The sequence below is a fragment of the Balaenoptera borealis genome (assembly GCF_965194805.1).
Source record: "Balaenoptera borealis genome assembly, chromosome: 7".
In the NCBI taxonomy this organism is placed as follows: Eukaryota; Metazoa; Chordata; class Mammalia; order Artiodactyla; family Balaenopteridae; genus Balaenoptera; species Balaenoptera borealis.
Genome location: NC_138864.1, coordinates 20,626,291 through 20,649,446, shown reverse-complemented (window position 1 = coordinate 20,649,446; position 23,156 = coordinate 20,626,291). Strand labels below are relative to the sequence as shown.

The 23,156-nt window shown below is 41.3% G+C and overlaps 1 protein-coding gene across 2 annotated transcripts in view; it reads left to right on the top strand.

Annotated features, from left to right (window-relative positions):
* The window catches only part of PIK3CG (phosphatidylinositol-4,5-bisphosphate 3-kinase catalytic subunit gamma), a 32,596-nt gene extending 11,316 nt beyond the window's left edge, over nucleotides 1-21,280 (top strand). For both annotated transcript variants that reach the window (XM_082398770.1, XM_082398769.1), the window contains 6 exons: nucleotides 710-856; nucleotides 2,257-2,347; nucleotides 3,268-3,398; nucleotides 4,378-4,489; nucleotides 5,689-5,846; nucleotides 18,578-21,280. In XM_082398770.1, the coding sequence (XP_082254896.1) occupies nucleotides 710-856; nucleotides 2,257-2,347; nucleotides 3,268-3,398; nucleotides 4,378-4,489; nucleotides 5,689-5,846; nucleotides 18,578-18,856 (918 nt within the window). In that variant the 3' untranslated portion in view covers nucleotides 18,857-21,280. The remainder of the gene's footprint in view (nucleotides 1-709; nucleotides 857-2,256; nucleotides 2,348-3,267; nucleotides 3,399-4,377; nucleotides 4,490-5,688; nucleotides 5,847-18,577) is intronic.
* Nucleotides 21,281-23,156: the final 1,876 nt, after the last annotated feature.

Sequence of the window (23,156 nt, the reverse complement as noted above, 5' to 3'; positions counted from 1 at the left end):
TATATTAATACAGCTTCAAATTGTGTTTGGTTTTTTTTTAAAGACCACGTCACATTTTTGATCCTTGGTGAATTCACTTTTGGCTAAAACTCCTAAGATTTTCTCTTTTCAAATGAGTGGCTGCTAAGCCACCTTTCTCCCACCTTGAATTTATTTCGACGTAGGGGCGTTTGGGGGAGGGGACAGGCATTGTGCCTGAGTGCTAGCGTCTCATCTATTGCAGTGAAATTTCATCTTGTTACATTTGGCCTGGAATTAGACTGCATCTGATTTTTGACAACCATTTTTAGACACTATGGTAGCAATAGAACTCTTTTTTTTCAAACTAATTCTTAGAGGGAGGCCAGATATGTATAGACAAATAACAGCACAATTGCTCTTTATTAGAGGGGACATGGAAGCACAAGAGTCCTACAGGAGGGGGGTATACAGAGGATGGGATATGCCACACCTCTTAGGCACCTCCACAGATGCTTGGGGTTCCTTGCAACACACTTTGAAAACCACTGGTTTAAGTGTTGTAACTTGCTCTCACTAGCATTTTTGGATTTGGTGAAAAAGCCTTCTGCATTTTTACCTGAACCATTGAAAATCCTTTTCCAACCGGGACTTTGCCCTAGGTGTTTACAGAGATGCTTTGCAAGAGGGTGTGCGCCTCCACAATGTGTCTTCAATTGTGTGTGGGAAACATGTGGCTGTTTTCTTACAGATTGAAAAATGTAAAGTGATGGCCTCCAAGAAAAAGCCCCTGTGGCTTGAGTTTAAATGTGCCGACCCTACAGCTCTGTCAAATGAAACAATTGGAATTATCTTTAAACACGGCGACGATCTGCGCCAGGACATGCTGATTTTACAGGTGTGCTGCTGTTAAGGAATTTTTTTCAGTTATCTGAAACGAGAATTCTGTACTAGATCTAAAGAAATGCCTTCTACTGACCCTGTTCCATTCTCCTATTTTGTATGATGAACAGTGATCAAAGATGACATAATAGAGTTTTCATTGGGGAATATAGCCGTGGACCATTAGATACGAAATCTAGTGAGTCTCACAGTTCTGTCCATTCCTGAGGAGATGCATACCCAGCATTCCCAAATAGCCAGATACACTTCCCTCCCCTAACCTCTTTCTTATACACCACATTCCTAGTGTGGTAACATGGAATAGAAACCTATTTACCCCCAAGTATCCACTTTATTCATATCCATAGACATAGCCAGACACTCTCAGATGCTCTCCTTAGATACATCACCTTTGGTACACATCCACATACACAAACTGAAGTGAATGATGTGATAGGAAGGAGGGAGAAGATGAACAGGTAGGTGATTGGAGAATTCATGCAGTTACGTAACAAGGGTGAACAGATTACTAGAACAGAAGATGGATGGTGAAGGTATCAATGTTGATCATTTTCATATTATCTAACATAGACTTTAGCTTTGCAGATTTGTAAAGTAATATTCTCTATACCCTAGTTCAATACTGTAGAAGTAACATAATTTCTAATATTTCATGTGATTTATTTAAAATAGGCAAACCATGGAATCTAAAATATGATACAAATGAACTTATTTACAAAACAGAAATAGACTCACAGACATAGAGAACAAACTTATGGTTACCAAAGGGGAAAGGGTACGGGGGATAAATGAGGAGTTTGGGATTAACAGATACACACTACTATATATATAAAATAGATTAACAACAAGGACCTACTGTACAGCACAGGGAATTCTACTCAATATCTTGTAATAACCTATAATGGAAAAGAATCTGAAAAAGAATGGGAACAGTAATCATACCCACACTAGGGGGTTAATAAAAAAGGATCAACATAAAACAGTCCTCGGTGAATGTCAGCTATCATTATCATCGTTGTTATTGTTGCCTTGGTTGTAGCCCAAGAGTGCCTTATGGATAAAAATGTGTAAAGATGTTAGAGTGGAACTTCTTCTATTGTGGTAAAATACACGTAACTAGGAACATTTGAATAATAGATAAATCATGGCTAAAACCTACCCCCAGAGAAATCCAACTATTCTCTTCCCCAAGGTGCCTCTCAGGGACCAAAATTAACAGGCTCCCAAGGAAGGGAAACATTAGAGTACCAGGTTGATAAATAAAAGTACATTTGTTACTTACATATTTTATGTTCACTTCAATATTTTGTGTTACCAGAGAAGACTGTTGTTGTTTTTAACAGAGAAGAATAATACATATTTATAATGGAAACGTTTTTGTGTTTTGATGCCCAGATTCTACGAATCATGGAGTCCATTTGGGAGACTGAATCTTTGGATCTGTGCCTCCTGCCATATGGTTGCATTTCAACTGGCGACAAAATAGGTACGTGGGGACCTCAGAAGATGAATATACTGCTTAGCTCATTTTAAAAGACCGCCATCCCATGGGACTTCCCTGGCAGTCCAGTGGTTAAGACTCTGCACTTCCACTGCAGGGGGCACAGGTTCAATCCCTGGTCGAGGAACTAAGATCCCGCATGCCAAGCGGCCATCATCCCTTCAGTGTAGGCATTTAATAACAGAAAATTTACAATCATAATCCATATAAAAAGGAAGAAGATGTTCCAAGGCTGGTGCATGTGACTCAGTTTAATACGGACATGTTGAAAATATATGAATGCATGATTCAACTCCTTGTGACTGACTGTACATGGAAATGATTTTAGTGAGAACTTGTTCCTTCCTCTTTACTTCACCGCTAAACTTTCACTCGTTTCATTGCACAGTAAACTTCTCTCTCACAAATAACATTTAAAAGTAGATGGAAAGATCTGTCACTGGTTTCACCGTCCCAGACTTTACATTATCAAAGCTATTACATACTCTCCTCTTAGGTGCTTTTACAGATATTTCACATTTTAATTTCAATCAAACAGATTTTTAGTCAAGTTTCCAATTTGAGAAGTAGAGAACATCATTCCCGTTTGACCCTGGAATTTAAAAAAGGAAAAGGCAAAGGTTGCCAAGGGAAGAGGATGTGTTCGGCACATTAATGCTTTTGCTTATTCAAAACCAACCCTTTCCTCTTTTCATTCACGGATAGTGAAAACAGGTCCCACACAACTTCCCTATCTGCCTCCTTTTCTTTCTCTTCCTCCTAAGAAAACCACCAGCACGAACCTGGAAAATAACCCTGTGGTTAAGAAAGCTCTCTGCCCTCCACTCAACAAAGACACAGCCATTCCTCCTCTGGGTCAGGCACTCAGCCCCAGTTCACATCAGACTCTGTGCATCTTCCTGCAGGAATGATCGAGATCGTGAAAGACGCCACGACGATCGCCAAAATTCAGCAAAGCACAGTGGGCAACACGGGCGCCTTTAAAGATGAAGTCCTGAATCACTGGCTCAAAGAAAAATGCCCTATTGAAGAAAAGGTGGGCTCCTGTTTCTCCCCAGTCTGAAAGCTCTTGACAAGTTATCATGATACAGCAGAATAATGACATGTTTTTAAGGGGTCTACCAGTGCCAGGTCTCCTGACTCACTGGTGAAGCACCTTCCTCCTGAGCTCCTGGGGGCTTAAGCGCTTTCCCCTGGTGACACAGCAGATCTGTGCAAAACAGAGGTGCTCACTCAGACCTCGCTGAGCATTTGCTTCTCCTTTGATTATCAGGCCTGCTTTGCATAAAATTTGGTTCTGGGAAATAACTTGTTAGCATTTTTTATGACCATCTATTTCTGTCGTTCAGCAGAAAAATTTAGTTACCACAGATAAACTCTTTACTACCTGGAAACACTACAGACCCTAAAAAGTAATTTATAATTTACCACTGCACCCTAATCTAAATGGTAAATTATGGATGCTCAAAATGTCACTTCCATTCCTCGGAAGTGCATCCGCTGAGTCCTTCACAAGCTGTTCAGCTGCTGGTTAAAATGCTGTTGTAGAGGATTAGCACTTCTCACTTGCGTGGGTAGCAGTCTTTCGGGGAGGAAATATAATTAGTAGCATTTATTAGTCTGTTAAAATGTGGATTTGTGAGCCCGTGCGTACTTTTAAGTGGTCACAAGCAAAACATATGTTCACCAACGAAGGAGGAATCATTACAGGTTCTGTACTGGCGTTGGCAAATGATGCATGGAAAGGCAGTGAACCCTTTGATTAAATTACTGTTGTCCTTTGACTGTTGTTTCCTCCTCATGCTACTGTGATTCATTGTATCTTCACCTAAAATGTAAGTAGAGCAATGAGGGAGTTGGCTCCTAATAGATAGAACGTTAATGATGTCAGGTACCACTAACTTGCTCTCTGAAAATGATTCCCAGAACAGTGTCTTTTTGGGAGTCCTCTGTAATAGATTCACGCTGCTCTTTGTAGTTAGGACACAACTAATATTCGGTTGCATTTTAACTAGTTTCAGGCAGCGGTGGAGAGATTCGTTTATTCCTGTGCTGGCTACTGTGTGGCAACCTTTGTCCTTGGAATAGGTGACAGACACAATGACAATATTATGATCTCAGAGACAGGTGAGTTTATTTTTTATAGAGTAATGTTTTTTGATTGTGGTAAAATATGCATAATATAAAATTTACCATTTTAACCAGTTTTAAGTGTGTACTCTAGTGGCATTAACTGCACTCACGTTGTTGTACAACCATCAGCACCATCCATCTTCAGAACTTTTTCATCTTCCCCAATGGGACCTCTGGACCCATTAAACACTAACCCCCCCCACCCCTCCCTTCCCCAGCACAGAGTAATTGTTACATGGAGCTCAAGGTTGGAGCAAAGATCTAGAGGTCATTATTGTGTAGGGACACAGAGGCTGTGATCACCCTACAGAGGACCCAGGAGTGAGTAACAGAAGAAGATGCAGCAGAGGAGAATTAAGAAGGGCAAGCCAGACAGGAGCTAGAAAGCTAGGAAGGTGGGCGTGATCAACAGTGTCAGATGGTGCAGAGAAGCAACAAAAAGAGTCACCTTTTTTCGATACCCTTCAATCTGAAATGCCATCCCTTCCTCACCTACTGCTCCTCGCTGGGTCACTGTACTCTCTGACAGTGGTCAGTATTGGCTGCATACCGTGACATTTTCCTCTAAGAAGTCTGGACCAATTTAAGAGTAGAGTCTGGAAAAAACACCATATCGGGGTAAATCGCTAACTCTCTGTGGGAATCAAGAGATAATGCATTTATGGATCATTCATATGATAGTGAGCTCTGTAAATGAGAAGAGAGGAAGGGAATTGTGGTGCTGATGGTGAAATTGACCCAAAGGAGATGCAAAATGATTTCTTTCTAGCCTGCTACTCAAAAATAAAAGGTGACTGCGCCTCCCCCAAACAGAGTGAAGCAGTCTCTCCTGAGTTACATAAAGCGCATAAGAGAGTCCTGGGCATAATGATGACATATAAGCCAGAGAGTTTTGATTTATATTTGTAAGAATAATTCTGAGACAAGAATTTTTTTTAATGGCATTTGGCTGTCATTGAAAGAACACCAGAAGGATATCAAAACTACGCTTGTTTCAAAGAGTGCTTTGTGGCTACTACTACACACACCTGCTAAGACAAAATACATCACAAGCAGAGAGTAAAAATAGCTCTCTCACCCAAGATAGCTCATTTTCAGGCAACTTCAAAATATTTCAAGAAATGAACAAACCAGGGTGTTGTTTGCAAGTGCTGATGCCAGTATAATGACGTCAGACATTTTCTTCTCTTAAGGAAATCTGTTTCATATTGACTTTGGGCACATTCTTGGGAATTACAAAAGTTTCCTGGGCATTAATAAAGAGAGAGTGCCATTTGTGCTAACTCCAGACTTCCTGTTTGTGATGGGGACTTCTGGAAAGAAGACAAGTCTACACTTCCAGAAATTTCAGGTAATTGGCCTCCCTCTCGACCACCTGCTGGGAACATCAACCAGATGGTGCCTGCAGCCCTCACCTGTCACTTCGCTTTGATGCTCCTCTCGCCTCCGCCCACCCGCTTCTGGTGTGACCCACCCCCTCCCCCCAGTCGCCTCTGTTCCTTCCCCAAGTGCAAAATGATGCTTCTCAGTAAGCCCCTCTCCTAAAACCAGACAGCAAATACAAGCATTCCATAATCAGTGAGACTGGAGAACACAGAACAGCAGGATGACACTGCCCTGAAGACAGGGCTTTAAGGAAGAGCACCTGGCAGGCAGGTTTAGCCTTTGAATATTTACCTAATCAAGACGTTGCCTAGAAGATGCAAATTTTACATATATTTTTCAGGACTCGCCAATGATGGTGAGCTTCTCTTGATTTTTGCTACAGGTGTGTTTTTATCAGTTACTAGCACAGGAAATTCTTGCTTGTCTCTTTTTGTAAAGGAGGGTCCCTTCTCTCATTTGAAACCTTGTCAGCTCAACTACAGGTTGTCCTGAGAGCTCCGGCTTGTCCCACTTCACCTGTCTACCGGCCCCTCCATGGGTCTCCCAGCTCCCTGAGGGGGTGTCCACATTCGGCTTTCCCTTTCTATTCCTTCCTGGTCTACATTCACTTTTGACTATCAAATGGTATTTCAAATATCCAAGGAGTAAAATGTTCACTCTTGCAAATTTAATAACTGTGAATGAACATAACTCAGAAAAGTCGTCATTGCTACTGCAGTATACCTATTTTAGAGCCATACAAACACAAAACAGATCAGTAGAGGCAAGAAGTGATTACTTTATGTGCACATTTGTCTCAGGCTCCCTTTAAATAGCCCCCTCCCTTAGCGCCTCCGAAACATGGTTTGATTTGTACCAGCATTTCAGGACTGACTCTTCCTCCTGAGTGTCTACTTGAGGACCATGTTGACCTTGAGAGATGACATGGGCCTTGACGTTCAGTGGAACAGGAACTGGGATGTATTGTTTTGAAACCTTTCTGTGCTTGTTTGTTCTCCTGGCTGATTTTCGATGTGGTGGTTACCAGACTTCCCCTCCCACAGCTCCAGGGGTGGTTGTCAGAGAAACTGAGATCTCTGTGGCCAGATGGTCTTAGGATTTTTAGTGTGTTTTTCTGCGTAAACTCAACTGGGTTTCAGACTATTTCCAGGGATTTGACACATTTCAGTCCTGTTTTTCTTTAAGGTTAAAAGTCACATATTGCGACAATTTCCTGGAAGAGAAAAATGGTTACACACACACACACACACACACACACACACACACACACACACACACACACACAAACCTGGAAGAGTTACCATTTAAACGGGAGGCGGGAAATACTAAATTCTCCTCTCGTGGAGGTGGGGTTCATCTCCTTTGAACAAACACAGCAGCAATAGTGCCATTTGAACACTCAGGCAGACACGAGGTCTTTTTGGCCAGTGGTTTTCTCCAGAATGACTGCCCATCTGTCCTGCTGTTGACAACATTCCCATAGACCCTATAATACCCGTGTCACCCCTAAAACCCCAGCAGTACTTCTCCTGTAGTCTTTTTTGTTGTCATTTTAAGTTTCAAAATATTCTTTAATGAAAAGATTGGGGTTCGGAGAGGCCCCCCAGATGTTGCCTCCCCATCTGGGCAGCTTCCACCCAAAGCAACAACTCTTTGCAGCGAGTCTGTCCTCTCCGTCTGGGAGCATGTCTCCATCCTTTTTGTGACCAAAGCTTGTTTCTTGAGCATTTAGAACCTCTTTCATTAAAGCAACATCTAGGCAGCATGTGTACTGCCAAAAACACACCTTGGTAAATTTTATTGTACTTATATACGTCTATGTTTTGCAGTGTTGGCATACTCTTTGATTGAATGTATGCACTTTAGCCTTAAACACAGATCAGCCTGGCATTGTAGTTGAAAGGATGGGCTTCGGAGCAGATCAACTTGAGCTTGAATCCTGGCTCTGCTGCTTAATCGCTATGGATGTGATGCAAATTGCTTATCCTTTCAGAACCTTGGTTTCCTCATCTGTGCAGTGGGAATTCTAAGGCCCACCTCATGTGGGGTTTTTTTTAGGGATTATTTATGTGAAATATGTAGAAAGCTTGGCCTAGTGCCTAGTCCACAGCAGGAACTCAATCAACGGAGCCGCCATTGTCATATCCATCACAGGGGGTCCTCGAACTTTGAAAACTTTTAGGCTGAGAAGCCCTCTATGAAATGAGATCTCAAGCAGATCTGTAATACATAAAATACAACGAAGTAGCATTGTTCCCGTTGAAGAGCAAGTGAGGGGTTCAGGCTCTTTCTCCCCCACCTGCCCCCTTATCTGCTCGTCTCCCAGCCTTTCCCACCCTCCTCAGTCGCATCAGGAAAAAGGCTGAACACATATACATATATGTGTACAGTGCTACATCTGCAGAATTTCTAAAGTTTCCAGCTTGACAAAGATGAGCAGCGAGTTTTTTCATCTTTTGACTCAGACCTGCTGACAGTTTTTTGGTTTTTTTTTTTTTACATACTACTAAGCCTTCCAGAAGATATTCTATTTCTTCGTCTTGTGCTCTCTTATTGAGATGAAGTCCTTCAAGGTCAGGGAGCACATCTCTCAACTCTCTAAATAGCCTCCCAGGATCTTGTATAACAAAGCTGCCATTTCTAGGTAGGCTGGAAGATGCTGTATATATTTACATTTTGAATGAAAGGTAATCCTCGTTTCCAGCAAATCGCTGATTTTGCATTGATCAGGTTCATGAATGCACGCAACACGTTTGAATCACCTGTTGGGAAGGGTGGAGAAGAGCTGGCCCACTTCTTGTTGAGCATGAGGGGAGCCTTCTCCACAAAGACTTAAAAACCTACCCAGCTCGTGGCAAGAGGACGGAGTCAGGGGAACTGAAAGAGGAAAGCATGACTCTGTCCCACCTCCCTCTTCTTTCCAAGACAGCTCGTTTAGCCTAGGACCAGATTCATGAGCTATTTCTAAAGAGGGCGGAGTTCACAAAGAAGCCATAATAAGACAAAAACTCACAAAACCAAAGCCTACTATTTGAACCCAAGATTATCTGTCTGCCCTTGGAGCAGCATCCTACACACAGGGTGCTAAACGGATATATCGCAATGATGATGATTTTGATAAATCAATTCTCTATAGAAAAAAAATCTCTCCCTTACTAAAGAGAGAAAACATTAAACAATGGTTTTCCCACCGGTACTGTATTTTAGAACCACTTTATTTGAAATGTCCCTGAACGATTATAGAACATACTCACATGCAAATACATTGATATCACTGGCGAATGAAATGTGGCTTCTCATTTACTTTTATGTAAGAACGTGGGTTTTTTTTTTTTCCCTCAATTTTAAAAGTAGCAAATGTTTCCTTAAAAAACAAAGCCAGCAAAGTATTAAAAATATCAGGATATAAAATACCCACTATCCCACCTTCCAAAAATAACACTGTCAACATTTTAGTGGTTTTCCTTCATTCTGTAAATATTTGGTCTTTTACCTAAATAAGCTCTTTCATCAATGGTATCATTGTAGCTTTAAATGTTTCAAACTCTGTACTTCTCAGTTGTCGTTTTGATTAGGAAAGGAATGAAGAGGGGACATCATAATTGGAAAAACTCTGAATTTGAGTTTGGATCTGACTTCTAATCCCATTTCAACCACCATCACCTTAAAGACCAAATGAATCAGAATTTGGTTAAAAACTGAACTTAAGCAGCAGACACAATGTTACTCCCTTACTTTAAACCATTTAGTGGCCTGTCATCTCATTTTGAATCATCTCTGAACACCTAAGCTCGCCCTACAAGCCCCTGCCCCCTCTAGCCTCTCCCCAGGGCACCAGCCTTCCTTCTCTCACTGGGTCAGGGCGGCCTTCCTCTGCACCTGCCCCCAGTCCGGGCCTCCTCCCTGGAACACCCTTCACTGCGCTCTGCTCAAACGTCATCCCTCAGAGCCCTCTTCCAGACGAGGCCCCTCGTGTTATCCTGGCCACAGCGCGCCGCGTGTTGCCTTCGGAGCATCCGTCACAGCAGGCAGTTCTCGGTACCATCTGCCGCTTGTCTCTCCCTTCCCAGAGGCAGCTCTGGGCAGCAGGGCCATGTCTGACCTGCATCCCACACGTGGGTCCTGAGACCTAGGATGCCCTCAGTAGGTACCAGTCGGTAGAGGAGCAATTCCTGCCCCGGGGAGGAGATAAATGAGACGAGAGAACCCCTCCGGTTTCTTCCTTCCCCACAATACGTCGTATTCTGGGAGTTTATGAAGTGGTAACTCAGGCACAGACTGACAAGCTGCCATTGCACAGCTGTTAGTTAATAAGCCTTCAAGATGCGGTTAAATACCACACATCCAGAGAGGAAGTGAGCCTAATTATGAAATCTGATGTTTTGGTAAATAATACAGACCTGTAAGCATCATCTGGTGCCTAGTTGTATTTGTGTGGCGATTTCCTTAGTGACATAAACATTACTTTTTTTTCCCCAGTCAGAGCAGTAGTCATGCCGATGGGACACTCAGGATAAACCTATAGTGTACATTCAACGTAGGACAGTTTGCAAGGAGTGTGAAACTTGGCCTTGTAGAAGCAAGCACGCATTTTGAAGATGTTCTTTGCACACAGTAGGAGCTAAGCAAATGTGTGTTGTCGGATGGAGCTGAAGAAATCCGGGGAGTCAAGTAACCTCTTCACGTACACAGCTCCGCACAGTAGGCGGCGATGAGCGTATTTAAAAGGCACTTGCCCCTAGATGTCACTCTTAAGGAGGGCTTGATAGGAGAGAAGTCTGGAGCCCCTACACGGTGTTGCTTTAATCTAGGAGGCCAGTTTCATCAGCCCCCGCCGGGTCACCACCATGGGCAGTGTTGTCCCCAAGCCAGGGCGTCCCCAGGCCCCTCACCCAGCAGGCTCAGCCCTGCCCCCAGTCTCTACACAGAGTCCTGGGTCGGGTTTCTACGAACCTACATTCAGAGTTCATCTCTGCAGTGGTCTCGCTCTCACCTCAGATGCCAGGCGGTTGTAACTACTTCTGCCTCGGTTCCTCCTATTAACCCTGCCTGTTAACCTGCCTCTAGGACTGAGGCCCTGCTCCCTCCTGCCGTTCGCCTTGCTGGAGACTCCCGTGCTCTCCCTAAGCCCAGCCACAGGGACCGGGGGCACCACGGAGACCTTACCTCTGGCACTCTTCTGTGGTACTCCCCAGTCCTAGGCTCTGACGCCCCTTACCCGCTTGCGCGTGTATATCCCTCCAACTGCCTGTACCTGGCACCTGCCTGGCTGGGCTTTCTCAGCCTCCTGCTCCGTCCTGAGTCACCAGGCCCTGTTTGTCCCTATCCAAGATGGCACGCCCATTCAACACACGACTACCTCTCAGGTCATGCGCCAGGCCCAGGGAAGGCTCATGTCTTTACAGTTGAATTCCCTTCAGATATGACTGTTCCCTAATTCACCCTGATTTTAAAGCAATGACTCTTGCCCCACATTGACCTTGACTTCGGCACATGAAGCATTCATTCGTCATGCATTTGCAGATTATCTATGGTGTGGCAGACACACTGCTGGGCCAAGGGGACGCGAGCAGGGGCGTGGCCCCAGAGCTCAGCCGAAGAGATGCGCACAGAGCTCTGTAGGGAGGATTTCACCAACGGTTTGCGGAGGGAGCAATGATTCCTGTCCTGGCGGGTAGAAGAGGGCCGTGGAGTGAAGGGGATGTTTTTATCGGCGGCCTTAAGGTCTGAGTTCATTTTCATTTTGCCTGGCAGATGCAGGAAGGCAGAAAGAAGAACATGAGCAAGGGCATGAAGTTAGGATTTAGTATCAGTATTTTAGGAACAGAGAGTACAGTCATCCAGAATGGATGGAAGCTAGGTATACGGGGGCGTGTGTAGTGGAATTTGAGGCGAGAAGGGAGATTTGGGTCCAATTTGATGCAGTGCATGGGCTGGATTAGGGGGTAGAGAGCCAAGCAAAGAAGTCACTTAGAGCTCAAATGATTAATCACAAATTAATGTAATAAAGGCCTATTATAAGTCAACAGGGAGATGAGTTTGTTGAATTGTTTCTAATATACTGAGTCGATAAAGGATTTGCATCCTCTGGGGATTTACATCGTGGCCCACTAACGAGGTCGAGCTCAGCCTCCTGCATTCCAGTACTGAAGACTCCAGTACTTCCTCCTCTCTCCACGCTGTCCGTCAGAAGATGCCTTCAGAGAAGTGTCCGCATCAGCCATGGGTAGAAGCTTGCACATGTCGGTGTGATTTCTCTGCCAGATGCAGACTTGCGTGGGTTTGTAGAATTGTTAGGACTTAGATAAGCTTGCCAAATTTTATCACTTTTCTGGAAAAGATATGAGCACAAGACTGGAAAGGTGGCCTTGGACTGGATTTGTGCATTAATCCACCAGCATGCAGTGTCGCTCGGTTCCTAAGATTAGACCCCTGTTACTTTTAAACATTTATCAAGATTAACCTTCTAACTGGCATCCTTCTCTCAGTGTTTAGTTTCTCTTAGAGAATTGTTTTGTCTTGCATCAGAATATTATCGAGGACATTATTCACCACGTTACAAAGTGTACTTTTTATAAAGATCCTCTTGCAAAAGTTCTATCATGTCTTAGAAAAGTTGTGTTTCTCCTAAACAAATAGTTTTTTAAAATCTTCTGAACATTGGATGAAGTAACTGATTCGATTTCCCTTTTGGCTGAAGATACATTTGAAGGCCGCGCTTAGCAAGAATATAGGATTTGTGATATATAGTTTTAGTCTCTTTTCCAAACCCATTGTGGATCCCTTTGCTTTTTCTACCCACTTCTAATGAATGTTACTGTGACTTTTGTGTATCCAAATAATGCACCTTCAACCCTTTTTGGGACAAGGCACAAATAAACACACACACATACATACAGTCTGCGTAGAATAGTTGACTAAAGTAGAATAGTTTAATTGTACCTTTAGGTTTCTAATGAGCTTCTAGCTAAATATTTGAGAAGATGGCAGTACAGCCCTTGCCCCTTGTAGACAGAGCTAGTCTGGGAATCATTTCTAAGTCCTTAAAGATGGCAATCCTAAGTCAAACTCCACAAATGCACGACCAAGTGTCGGACACACTCTTCTTTCAGATTTACCAGATTCCAGCATTACTAGGTCCTAATCATTGACCTTCTCTGTTTTGCCAAAATAACTTCTAAAGGCATTGCTTAGCCAACTCATTGATTTTTATTTAAAAAAATGAAATTCTCTTTGACAAATCTTATTTTTTCTCCCCTGTCTCTGAGGAAGGAGACAGGGGAGAAAAACTAATAGTAATAGTAATGTGGCAGACAGAGGCTGCATTACTATTTAGGAAAAGTAGGTGGGTGAGGACATTTCTTCTCATTGATGAGTATATGTGAGTGTTGTTTCTCTCTCTCGTCTCAGCCTGGCTTCTTTTTCTGGAGTTTCTGTTTTGTGGCCCTGAGGTTACTTCCTCATTTTTGTAGCTGTGTACAGTAATATTTCACTTCCACTTTGTTTCTAGATGAGAATGGAGGCGTTTGGTTTTCAGAAAAAGTAGGACTATTCCACATGACCTTGGACTGTCTAAAGCAGCCACAGTTCATTGGTGGTTAAAAAATTAATAGATTATGCATAGAAAGGACTTTGTTTTCAGTATAGTAGACGGATAAGTTGGGCCAGTGAACGAATCAAGTCAAAGTGTTGACCCTGAAATGGTAATAGTTTCCTTTGTTCTTAAGACTTATGAGAGGGGTAGCTCTGTAAAAAGCAACCTTTCCTTTGGTACTGGTTGCTGTAATTAAGGCATCTGAATCAACTCTGAAATAAAGAGCAGATTGCCTACTATATAGGCTCAATCTACTTATTAGCTACTAATGGGTAGTGGTCCAGCCAATGACAGTAACAATGTTACACTGTTCCCCACATTCACACTAGTTAACAAGTATCTTAAACCAAGTCCCTGGACATCAGGTTCCTCCTTTCCCCCTTCTTCTCTGCTCCATAGTACCAAGCCTCAACCGGCAGTGGAGAAGGACAGGGTGAGGATGCATGTGGTCAGTGGCCGGCAGTCCCGGCAGAAGGGAACATTCTGTTGCTACAGCCAATAACTTCTGTGTTCTGTGCTTCCCCCCGAGCTCCCCAAGCCATATCCTCACAGCCCCTCAAACCACAGGCCCCTGCTGAGGCAGCACGGTCCGGAAGCTCAGACAGACCCTAGGGCTGAGTCCAAGGGCAGAAATGAAACCCCTGGGGCTTGAGCAGGCCGAGCAAGGGCCCAGCTGGGCCCCTCCTAGCAAGAGAACCATCTGCTATGTACTCAGTGTGCTATATGCTTCCATCATCCCCCTCACCTCCTGGGGCCAGCGCCAACACACCCCCTCCACTGACTCTGGTGGGAGTGGGGCTCATCTCCTTCCTGCCCTGGCCCAGCCCACCCCTAGGTCTCTGCTGTCGGAGGGGACTTTTTGGACAGGTGGTCTAGATGGCAAGGTGACCTCCTCAGTGATGAGAAGTGTGTGACTTCTTACACTGTCAATAATAATAGCCAACCCTTTACATAGCACTTGAATCTCACCACAATCCCATGACACGGGTATTGTTGTTATTATTATTCCGATTCTACGATGAGGAAACCAAGGTCCAGAGAGGTTAAGTAACTTCTCTGATGACAAACAGCTTGTCGATAATAAAGGCACGATTTGAATCCAGGCAGTGAAGTGTGACTGTGTGCTTTTAACCCCTGCTCCACACACCTTTAAGCAAAAGATAGTTAAGTCTGTACCATGTCTCTAAGTCTGCACCGCCAAACAGAATTTACACAGCGTGTCTGACCAGTATGGAGCGTGTGGTTAAATTTGGAGATGAAATTTTGTTCTCATAGAAGTGACCCTTGGGTGTGAAAATTAGAATTAACTGAATAAATTCAAGCCAGCAGAAATTCCTTATATAGGAGAGGTGGCCTTGGAGAACAACAGGACCGTTTCTTCCCTTTCATATGTCTCTCTGTGGCTACAGCGATTGGTGAATCGGTGCATTGCCACTTAAATATTTACTGAGCACCCATGGATTGGTGTTATAATGACATGACCCCAGATTAATTTTCCTCCTCAAAATTTTCCTGTTAAAGAGTTTGACCACACAGTGGGCTCAGACAGCAGGGGGTTTGCCCGGAGCCCCCAGCGTACAGAAGGCTAGAAAATAATTAAAAATCAGAATGTCCTCTAATTCAAAAGCAAAAGGCATCCCCATATCTGCCCTTGTGAAAATTGTGCGAGTTGGCCAATTAATGAGACTGTTGCCTGGGGTGAAGTCTGCCCCTAGCCTGTGTAATTGCCAAGAAATGAGAGAGACCTCAGTGGGTCCTAGGGATGAGCAAAAGAAAATGATTTCCGGACGTAAGTGGAATCATTAGGAATGCAAGAGCGCTAATGCACCACAGCTGCTTCCAGGGCGCAGGAGGTGCCTGGACCAAGGCAGGAACAGCCCAAACAGTGTTGAGTCTCCTGCTTTGTGGTAAGTAAGCAGGGAGGAGATGCAGAGTTGATCTCCCCTCCAGGTAGGGAAGGGAGAGGACTAACATTTACTGAATGCTCCTTATGTACCACCCTCTATGTTGAGCATTTTATATATACTGTCTGACTTAAAAAATGCCAGAATAGTCCATGGGTTTTTGTACCTGGACACGGTGATGTGTACACAATCCAGCCTTGACATACAGAATGACACCGGCCTGACCCCCACTATCATTGGGGTTACCCTGTCACGTGCAGGTGACACAGACAAGATCATATAAAAGCAAAAAGAAAAATCACTACTAAAATTTTGACCACTAAACTTATATTCTTTTTTCTATGTAAGTATTTTGTGTCCATTTACCAAAATGGGATTGTACTACATGTGGTGTTTCATACCTGCTTTTTAAAACTCGCTTTTACATGCTTATTAAATACTCTTCTACAGGATCATTCTAGTAGTTACAGAGCTATGTAGATACTTTCATAAACCCTTTTTATCGATCTACGAGTGTAGGATATTTAAGTTTATTTAAGTTGCTTTCAAGTTTCCACAATGTTAAACAATGCTCTAATGAACATTCTTGTAGATAAATCACTGCAAAATTATCCAAATTTTTTAAGGGTAAATTCCTAGCCTGGAAATTGCTGGGTAAAAGGATTCTAACATTTTTTAAGTCAAGTTCATTGAAGCATAATTCAGAGAGAGCGGAATTCAGCCTTTTCAGGTGTACAGTTCTTTGAATTTTGACAAATGTATCAGTTATGTAACCACCACTACAATTAAGTTATATAACATTTATAAGTATTTTAAAGCTTTTGATGCATGTTGTCAGTCGTCTGTGAGGAAAAGTATACCATCTACCATCTAGTCCCATCTACCATCAGGCTATGAAAGGTGAACATTAGAGATTATCCTTAAAAATTAAAAAAAAAAAAAGATTTTCCAATTTGGTATATGAATGTTTCCATCTCATGTTCAGTTACATTTATTTGATTACTAATGAGGTTGCATATTTTTTCATATGTTATCTGGTTTTATGTCTTATAGTATGATATACTATATCTTTGGCCTATATTTCTAGCCGACTGTTTATCTCTTTCTTATTGCTTTGTAAGAGCTATCAGGGGCTAGGGATGAAGAAATGATCTGTCATGTTGCAAATATGTTTTCTCTTGTCATTTCCCTCTTTTAATATTGTTTATAGCTTTTTTTTCTCAAAAATTTGAAGTTTCCGTAATCTCTCCATCTTTTCCTTATGGATTCCACCTTGGAAATCAGCTTCAAAAAGTCCTTCCTTTCTCATTCCGTGATTATTTAAATATTTTCCCTTCTTCCATTTAAATGTTTAATTCTTTTGGAATTTATTTTGGTATATCACATGGGAGAAATTTTATTTTCCCCCCAAATTATGAGCCAATTGTACCACCCCTGTTGATCAAATAATCTTTTCCCCCACTAATCTGAGGAGTCACCTTTATTATATATTTAATATGTACTTAGATATGTCTCTGAACTTTCCATTCTGTTCCACAAAATTTCTTATCTTTTTTAGAGAAGAATAGGTACTATATCACACAGTTTTAAATATTGTAGTTTTATAACGTGCTTTAATATCTAGGATGGCAAGCACTGTTTTTCGTTACTATACTTTTTCAGAATGTTCTCTCAGGCCCTAATTATCCCAGATGAACTTCAAAACATATCTGGGTTTAAATATCCAATAGGAATTTTTATTCAATTTCATTATATTTATAGATTAATCTGAGAAAAATTTTTATCTTTATAATAAACAGTTTTATCACTGAGGAACATGCCATGTCACTCCACATGTTCAAGTTTTCCTTTACTTACTTCGGTAAATGTTTACAGTTTTTAAAAAATGGGTTCTGCATGTTTTGTGTAGGTGTTTATCTCAGGAATCATGGGGGTTTTGTTACCGTTATTCACAGCATCCGTCTTTTTACTTTCTAACTGGTGGCTCCTACTTATAGCATTCTATTTATTAACTTTATAAAAAGCTAGTTTAATAAAAACTAGTTACAATAGTATTTTAGTTTTCTTCCCCTTCAGTGTTCCTAGAAGACAACGGTTATTTGTAAATACTAACGATTTAACCTTCACTTTTCTGATCTTATACATTTCTTTTTCCCAGACTCATTATTCAGAATGATTGTGACTGGTAAGTTCAGATCATTCTTCACATCATTTCATTTTTGTCACATGTTAAATTACATGTTACTTTGATAAAAATCAAAAGTGGGTTTTAATCCAGTACCTTATGATGAACTACTCTTGCAAGTTTCTGATAAACCCTAGTTGCCTATGGAGTGTTATTCTCTTAACATTTTACTCAGTATTTTATTTGAAATATTTAAACCTGTAATCATTAATTTCAGTTTTCTTTAATATGCCATCTTTGCCAAATTACGATATTAAGGTTGGACTATTCTGATTTTGTAAAATTGGGAACCTTGCAACTTTTTCTTCATGTTGGAACAATTTAATTGGCATGAGCATGCCTGTTGCTTCAGAAGTGGGCTTAACTCACCTGTCACCTACTCCAAGGCTTTTAGAGAAGGCACCAGCCATAGCATTGTTGAAAGCCCTCTCTCACTCAGTATTCAGAATTTATTTTAAATTTCCAAAGGTCAGTCAACAATTTGGAGAGTCAGACAATGAAAAACTAATTCATCTGCTTTCTTAGGATAGGACACATTGGAAAATAAAGATGAAAACTACCTAAATCTCAAACACCACATTTCCATCCGTTCTTTGGATTCCATTAGCTCTTGGCAAACATTATTTACGCTTACATAAAGTTATGTGATTCCTGGATGGTGTTCAAAAACTGACTCATTCCTTTTCAGAGACTACAGAAATTTCCACCCTCATTTGCCTAGAAAAGAGATTGAAGTAAAAAGAGTAAGAAAGAAGATGAAACTTACTGTATCAGTTAGTTTTCCTTGAGCACACCCTGGGTGTGTGCAACCAAACTACATTGCTTCAGAGATTATAAAAGCAGTCTGTGTTCTCCAGTTTTTCATCTGAGGCAGGGGACCTGCCTTGCTTGTGATGATTTCCTCGCAGGGACAGGATAATGCCATGTAAATTCCAAAACAGCCTGCTGGTCTGCAGCCTACTTCGATGCCATAACACCGTTATGTTAACAGCGTTTTCTTTCCCTTTATCCAGGATGTCTGCGTCAAGGCTTACCTAGCCCTTCGTCATCACACAAACCTTCTCATCATCCTCTTCTCCATGATGTTGATGACAGGAATGCCCCAGTTAACCAGCAAAGAAGACATCGAATACATTCGGGATGCCCTGACAGTGGGGAAGAGCGAGGAGGAGGCTAAAAAGTATTTTCTGGATCAGATTGAAGTTTGCAGAGACAAAGGATGGACTGTGCAGTTTAACTGGTTCCTACATCTTGTTCTCGGCATCAAACAAGGGGAGAAACATTCTGCCTAATACTTTGGGCTAGAATTTAAAAGCTTTAAGTCAGCACGGCGGTCATCAAACTTGATGTAAAATGTCATAGGACGTTATGAAAGCTGCCACTTGAGAAACCTAGCTCTTTCTCTAGCTGAACTCTTCACTGGAGAAAAATATTGGCACGTCTGATTGTTTAAGTGATGTTCAATTTCAGCCTTATTTGCAGGGTTGTTTTTTTCTCATTTGTCTCCATGATGTTGGAGAACATTCTAAGTTTAAACAGCCTAATTCCTCCCTCACTGGGGCTGATGTTTTGACTATCATACTATTGAGTACTTCTGGAAATTCTTTAGAATAATTGGTAACATCTCTTTTCATCTGGGCTTCTTCTCAATTTGGGTTATCCTTGTGTTTCTCAAACTCTTTTCAGAAGAAAAAAATATGATCATTGTAACCTTTGTCTCATTCCGTAAACGACACTTCCGAACATCCCCTCCATGGCTGCAGACATTAGTGATGTGCTAAAAGCAAGGAAAGCGAGCTAGTCTTTTCAGGGTCTTTTGTAATTAGGTTCTCTTACCACTGAGACTCACAAACACAAAACAGAACATCTGAACCTTTGTGCCCTGGCCCTTCTCCGCTGGTCTGGTTGAAGGGTTAAGAATAGCAAAATCTGTCTCAACTCTGCCCACAGAGCAAACTCTCAAGTGCAATTATGATAGCCTTCTCAGCATAGAAACAGGAAGTAACTAAAGGGACTCATTTGGGGCCTTTATATTTCCCCCCACCCCCGCCTTTCTCCCTGCCTCTCTTCTTCCTCACTTTCCACATTCTCACAGCTCTTTATGCAGAGTTGTGAAATCTTCAACAATACCTTTACCCTAGAACTCAAAATTAGTTGAAAAGAATTTCTCCTCTAGGGATACTAGAATTTTAGGTACTTATTTGTAAAGCTGTTTGCTGGAGTTTTTAAAAAGTACATTATTAAAGGAGACAGTCCTGAAATTATGGATGTTTCCAAATGCCTTAATTTCAAATTTTGGTCTCAGCAGTTTTTCCTTTCTTTTTTAATGGAAGAAGATATTTAATATCTAAAACAGTTCTCCAAGTTAGGAAGAACACTACTTGCCCTATGCATCTTGCAGTTTAAAGGACTTTTACACTCCAACACATTCTTCAGATTTTCTAAAAACAATTCAAATGTCTTCTTTAAAAACTATTTTCATCTCTTAAATATTTTCTATTTATTGGAAGTGTTAACAGAGAAAGATCATTAAATTATTTATAAAATATTTTAAAATGACCTATAGTTAATACTTGACATAGAAATAACTCTGTTAATGGTGTCTATGTTTAAGTTTAATGAGATATAAATATATATTTAATTTTTAAGTTTTCTAAATAGATACCTGTTGGACTTTGGTGTAGCCCAAACCTTTCTTTCTGAGTATGCAAAAGCCCAGTGGTTCTTAACTCTGGCTGCAAATCAGAATCACCAGGGATACTTTAAAAAAGTACTCTGCCTGAGCACCCACCTCCACTTGTAATCAATTAGTTTGGGATGAGGCCCAGACATCAGTGTTTTTCTAAGTACTCCAGGTGATTCTAATATGCAAGCAGGGTTCAAAAGCCCTGCATGACCCTTGAAGGTGCAGGTGACAGTGCTTCCTTTTCTACTGATCCTTTCCCCAGCTCCTAAGGTATCCAGAAAAAGCTCCTCTTCCTTGACAACTCATCCTTTTAAAATCACGCTTATCACTCTGTACAGAGGACCATGCCTGTAATGAAATGTTTATTCCTCTGTGTTAATGGAGAATAGACATTTTATAGCATTTTTAAACCAACTATTCTCCACCATTCTTTTGAAGAATGATGCTTTCTCATTCAGAAGAGGATGTTTCTTTATTCTTATAAAGCACAGTCAAGCTCAGACCTTGCACAAATTCCACTTTTTATTTGAATTGCTCAAGAAATCATCTTAATGATAGAAGAATGACAGAGGAATGTATTTATATTTAGCCTGTTGGTGCATGTGTGTACAAATTTGCTCTTCAAAAGAACAAGTTCTTTTGTTAACGCTGTTTCTGTATATATATGTATCACATTGGGGTTGATTCTTCCATATTCCAATGAAGGTACAATTTTAACTCTGTAGACATACAAATAAACAAAAATCACCTTTGTGTGCTTCCTTCATCGTCCCCAATGACCCACAACTTTTATACCTTTGAAAATGTGCTAGAACCTGGGTCATCTTGCTATTGGGAGGAGATGTTGGGGAACCACCCCTACTCTATCTTCAGTGCCAGATGAAAACAGAGATCACAAGTCAGATGGTTCAGGTCAAAGCAGCATATATGTGTATCTAGGGTGGGTTACATAATTTGCAAGCCCAGGGCAAAATGAAAACGCGGGGGCCGTGGTTCACAAATCATTACGAAATTCAAGACGGCAACAGCAGAGCACTAAACCTTCTGAGCGTGCGTCACTGCCCAGCTCACAAGCCCATGGAGCTGACACTGGGCGCATCTGAACAATGGCTTTGGTGCTCAGCTTACACTTAGACCACGCCTGTGTGAGTGCAGGTTAACGCTCCAGATCAAAATGTTGCTTCTGCTCTAATTGAAATACCTCATCTCTACGGCTGTACATGAAGTCCTAAAACACTGGCCCATGGCTTTGGAACTGGAACTATGGCCACTAAAGTAAAGCAAAGGGGATATTCTAGCCCTAGTCCCACATGACTGCCTTTGACTGGCTTTGGTGATACTTTGGTGAGAGTAGGGGGAAGTGGAAACTGTAATAAAATATGTCAACTCCTAGAGCAAACTCTTAATTTTAAAAAATTAACTTTGTTAAATATATCTTTTACAAGAGTCGAATTATTTTTTAAAGAAAGGTTAGATGTCGGAATTCTGCATAATTTGGAGGCTGTTAGTGCTATGTAAATGGAAATTAGTTATTTTTTGAAATGAGTCTGAAAAATAATTTAGAAAGTAAGTTTCTGCAGCAAATTCTGGCCTTTATTTGGTAAGTGAGGCTCTCTTTGACTTGTGAAATAAATTGTCAATTATATTTTACTATGTAAAGAAAAAAGAAATTTGGATTTTTAAAGTTTCTGCTGTATTATTTTCTGTTTAATCCAACCGAATAATTCTGGTCATGAAATCTGGTTCTAGTCTGGGTGCTTGTCTGCATTTTCCAAAAACTCATCTTCAGGACAGGTGCTGGGGAACTAAAGCACACACCTTGGCTTAGGTGAGCCCAGAGAGCTAGCTACTCCCTCTTCCGGACAGTCCCATCCTCCCCACTTGCATTTATATTTTCATTGCAAATTGTTAAATGTAAATTCAAATAAAAGAAGGAATCTGATATCGTGTGTTCTCTGCATACATTTTTCAATGTCTGAAGGTTCAGATATTCCTAAAATTCAAATTTTCTTTCAAGAAATCTTTACTGAGTGCCCACTACTTACTAGACACTGTGTGAAGTATTGGATATGACCAACCATATCCAATACTAGACCAACCCAGTCCCAGTCCTTAAAAAGTTTATAATTTGCTGGTGACGGTAGACACTTCATGATGGGGGTTGCTGTGGGTTACACTGTGTCCCCCCAAAACATATGTTGAAGTCCTAACCCCTGGTATCTGTGAATGTGACCTTGTTTGGAAATAAGGTCTACAGATGTAATCAAGTTAAGATGAGGTGGGCCTTACATATACCTGGACAAAACTGTAATTCAAAAAGATACATGCACCCCTATGTCCATAGCAGCACTATTCACAATAGCCAAAACATGGAAACAACCTAAATGTCCATCGACAGATGAATGGATAAAAAAGAAATGGTACATATATACAATGGAATACTACTCAGCCACAAAAAAAGAATGAAATAAGGCCATTTGCAGCAACATGGATGCAACTAGAGAGTCTCATACTAAGCGAAGTAAGTCAGACAGAGAAAGACAAATACCGTATTATATCACTTATATGGGGGATCTGAAACATGACACAAATGAACTTATCTATGAAACAGACTCACAGACAGAGAGAACAGACTTGTGGTTGCCAAGGGGGAGGGGGGCAGGGGAGGGTTGGACTGGAAATTTGGGATTAGCAGATGCAAACTATTATATATAGAATGGATAAACAACAAGGTCCTACTGTATAGCACAGGGAACTATATTCAGTATCCTGTGATAAACCATAATGGAAAAGAATATAAAAAAAGAATGTAAAAATTTTTTAAATAAAAATAAAAAAGATGAGGTGGGCCCTAATCCATTATGAGTGGTATACTTAACAGAAGGGAAGGAAGAATGCCTTGTGAC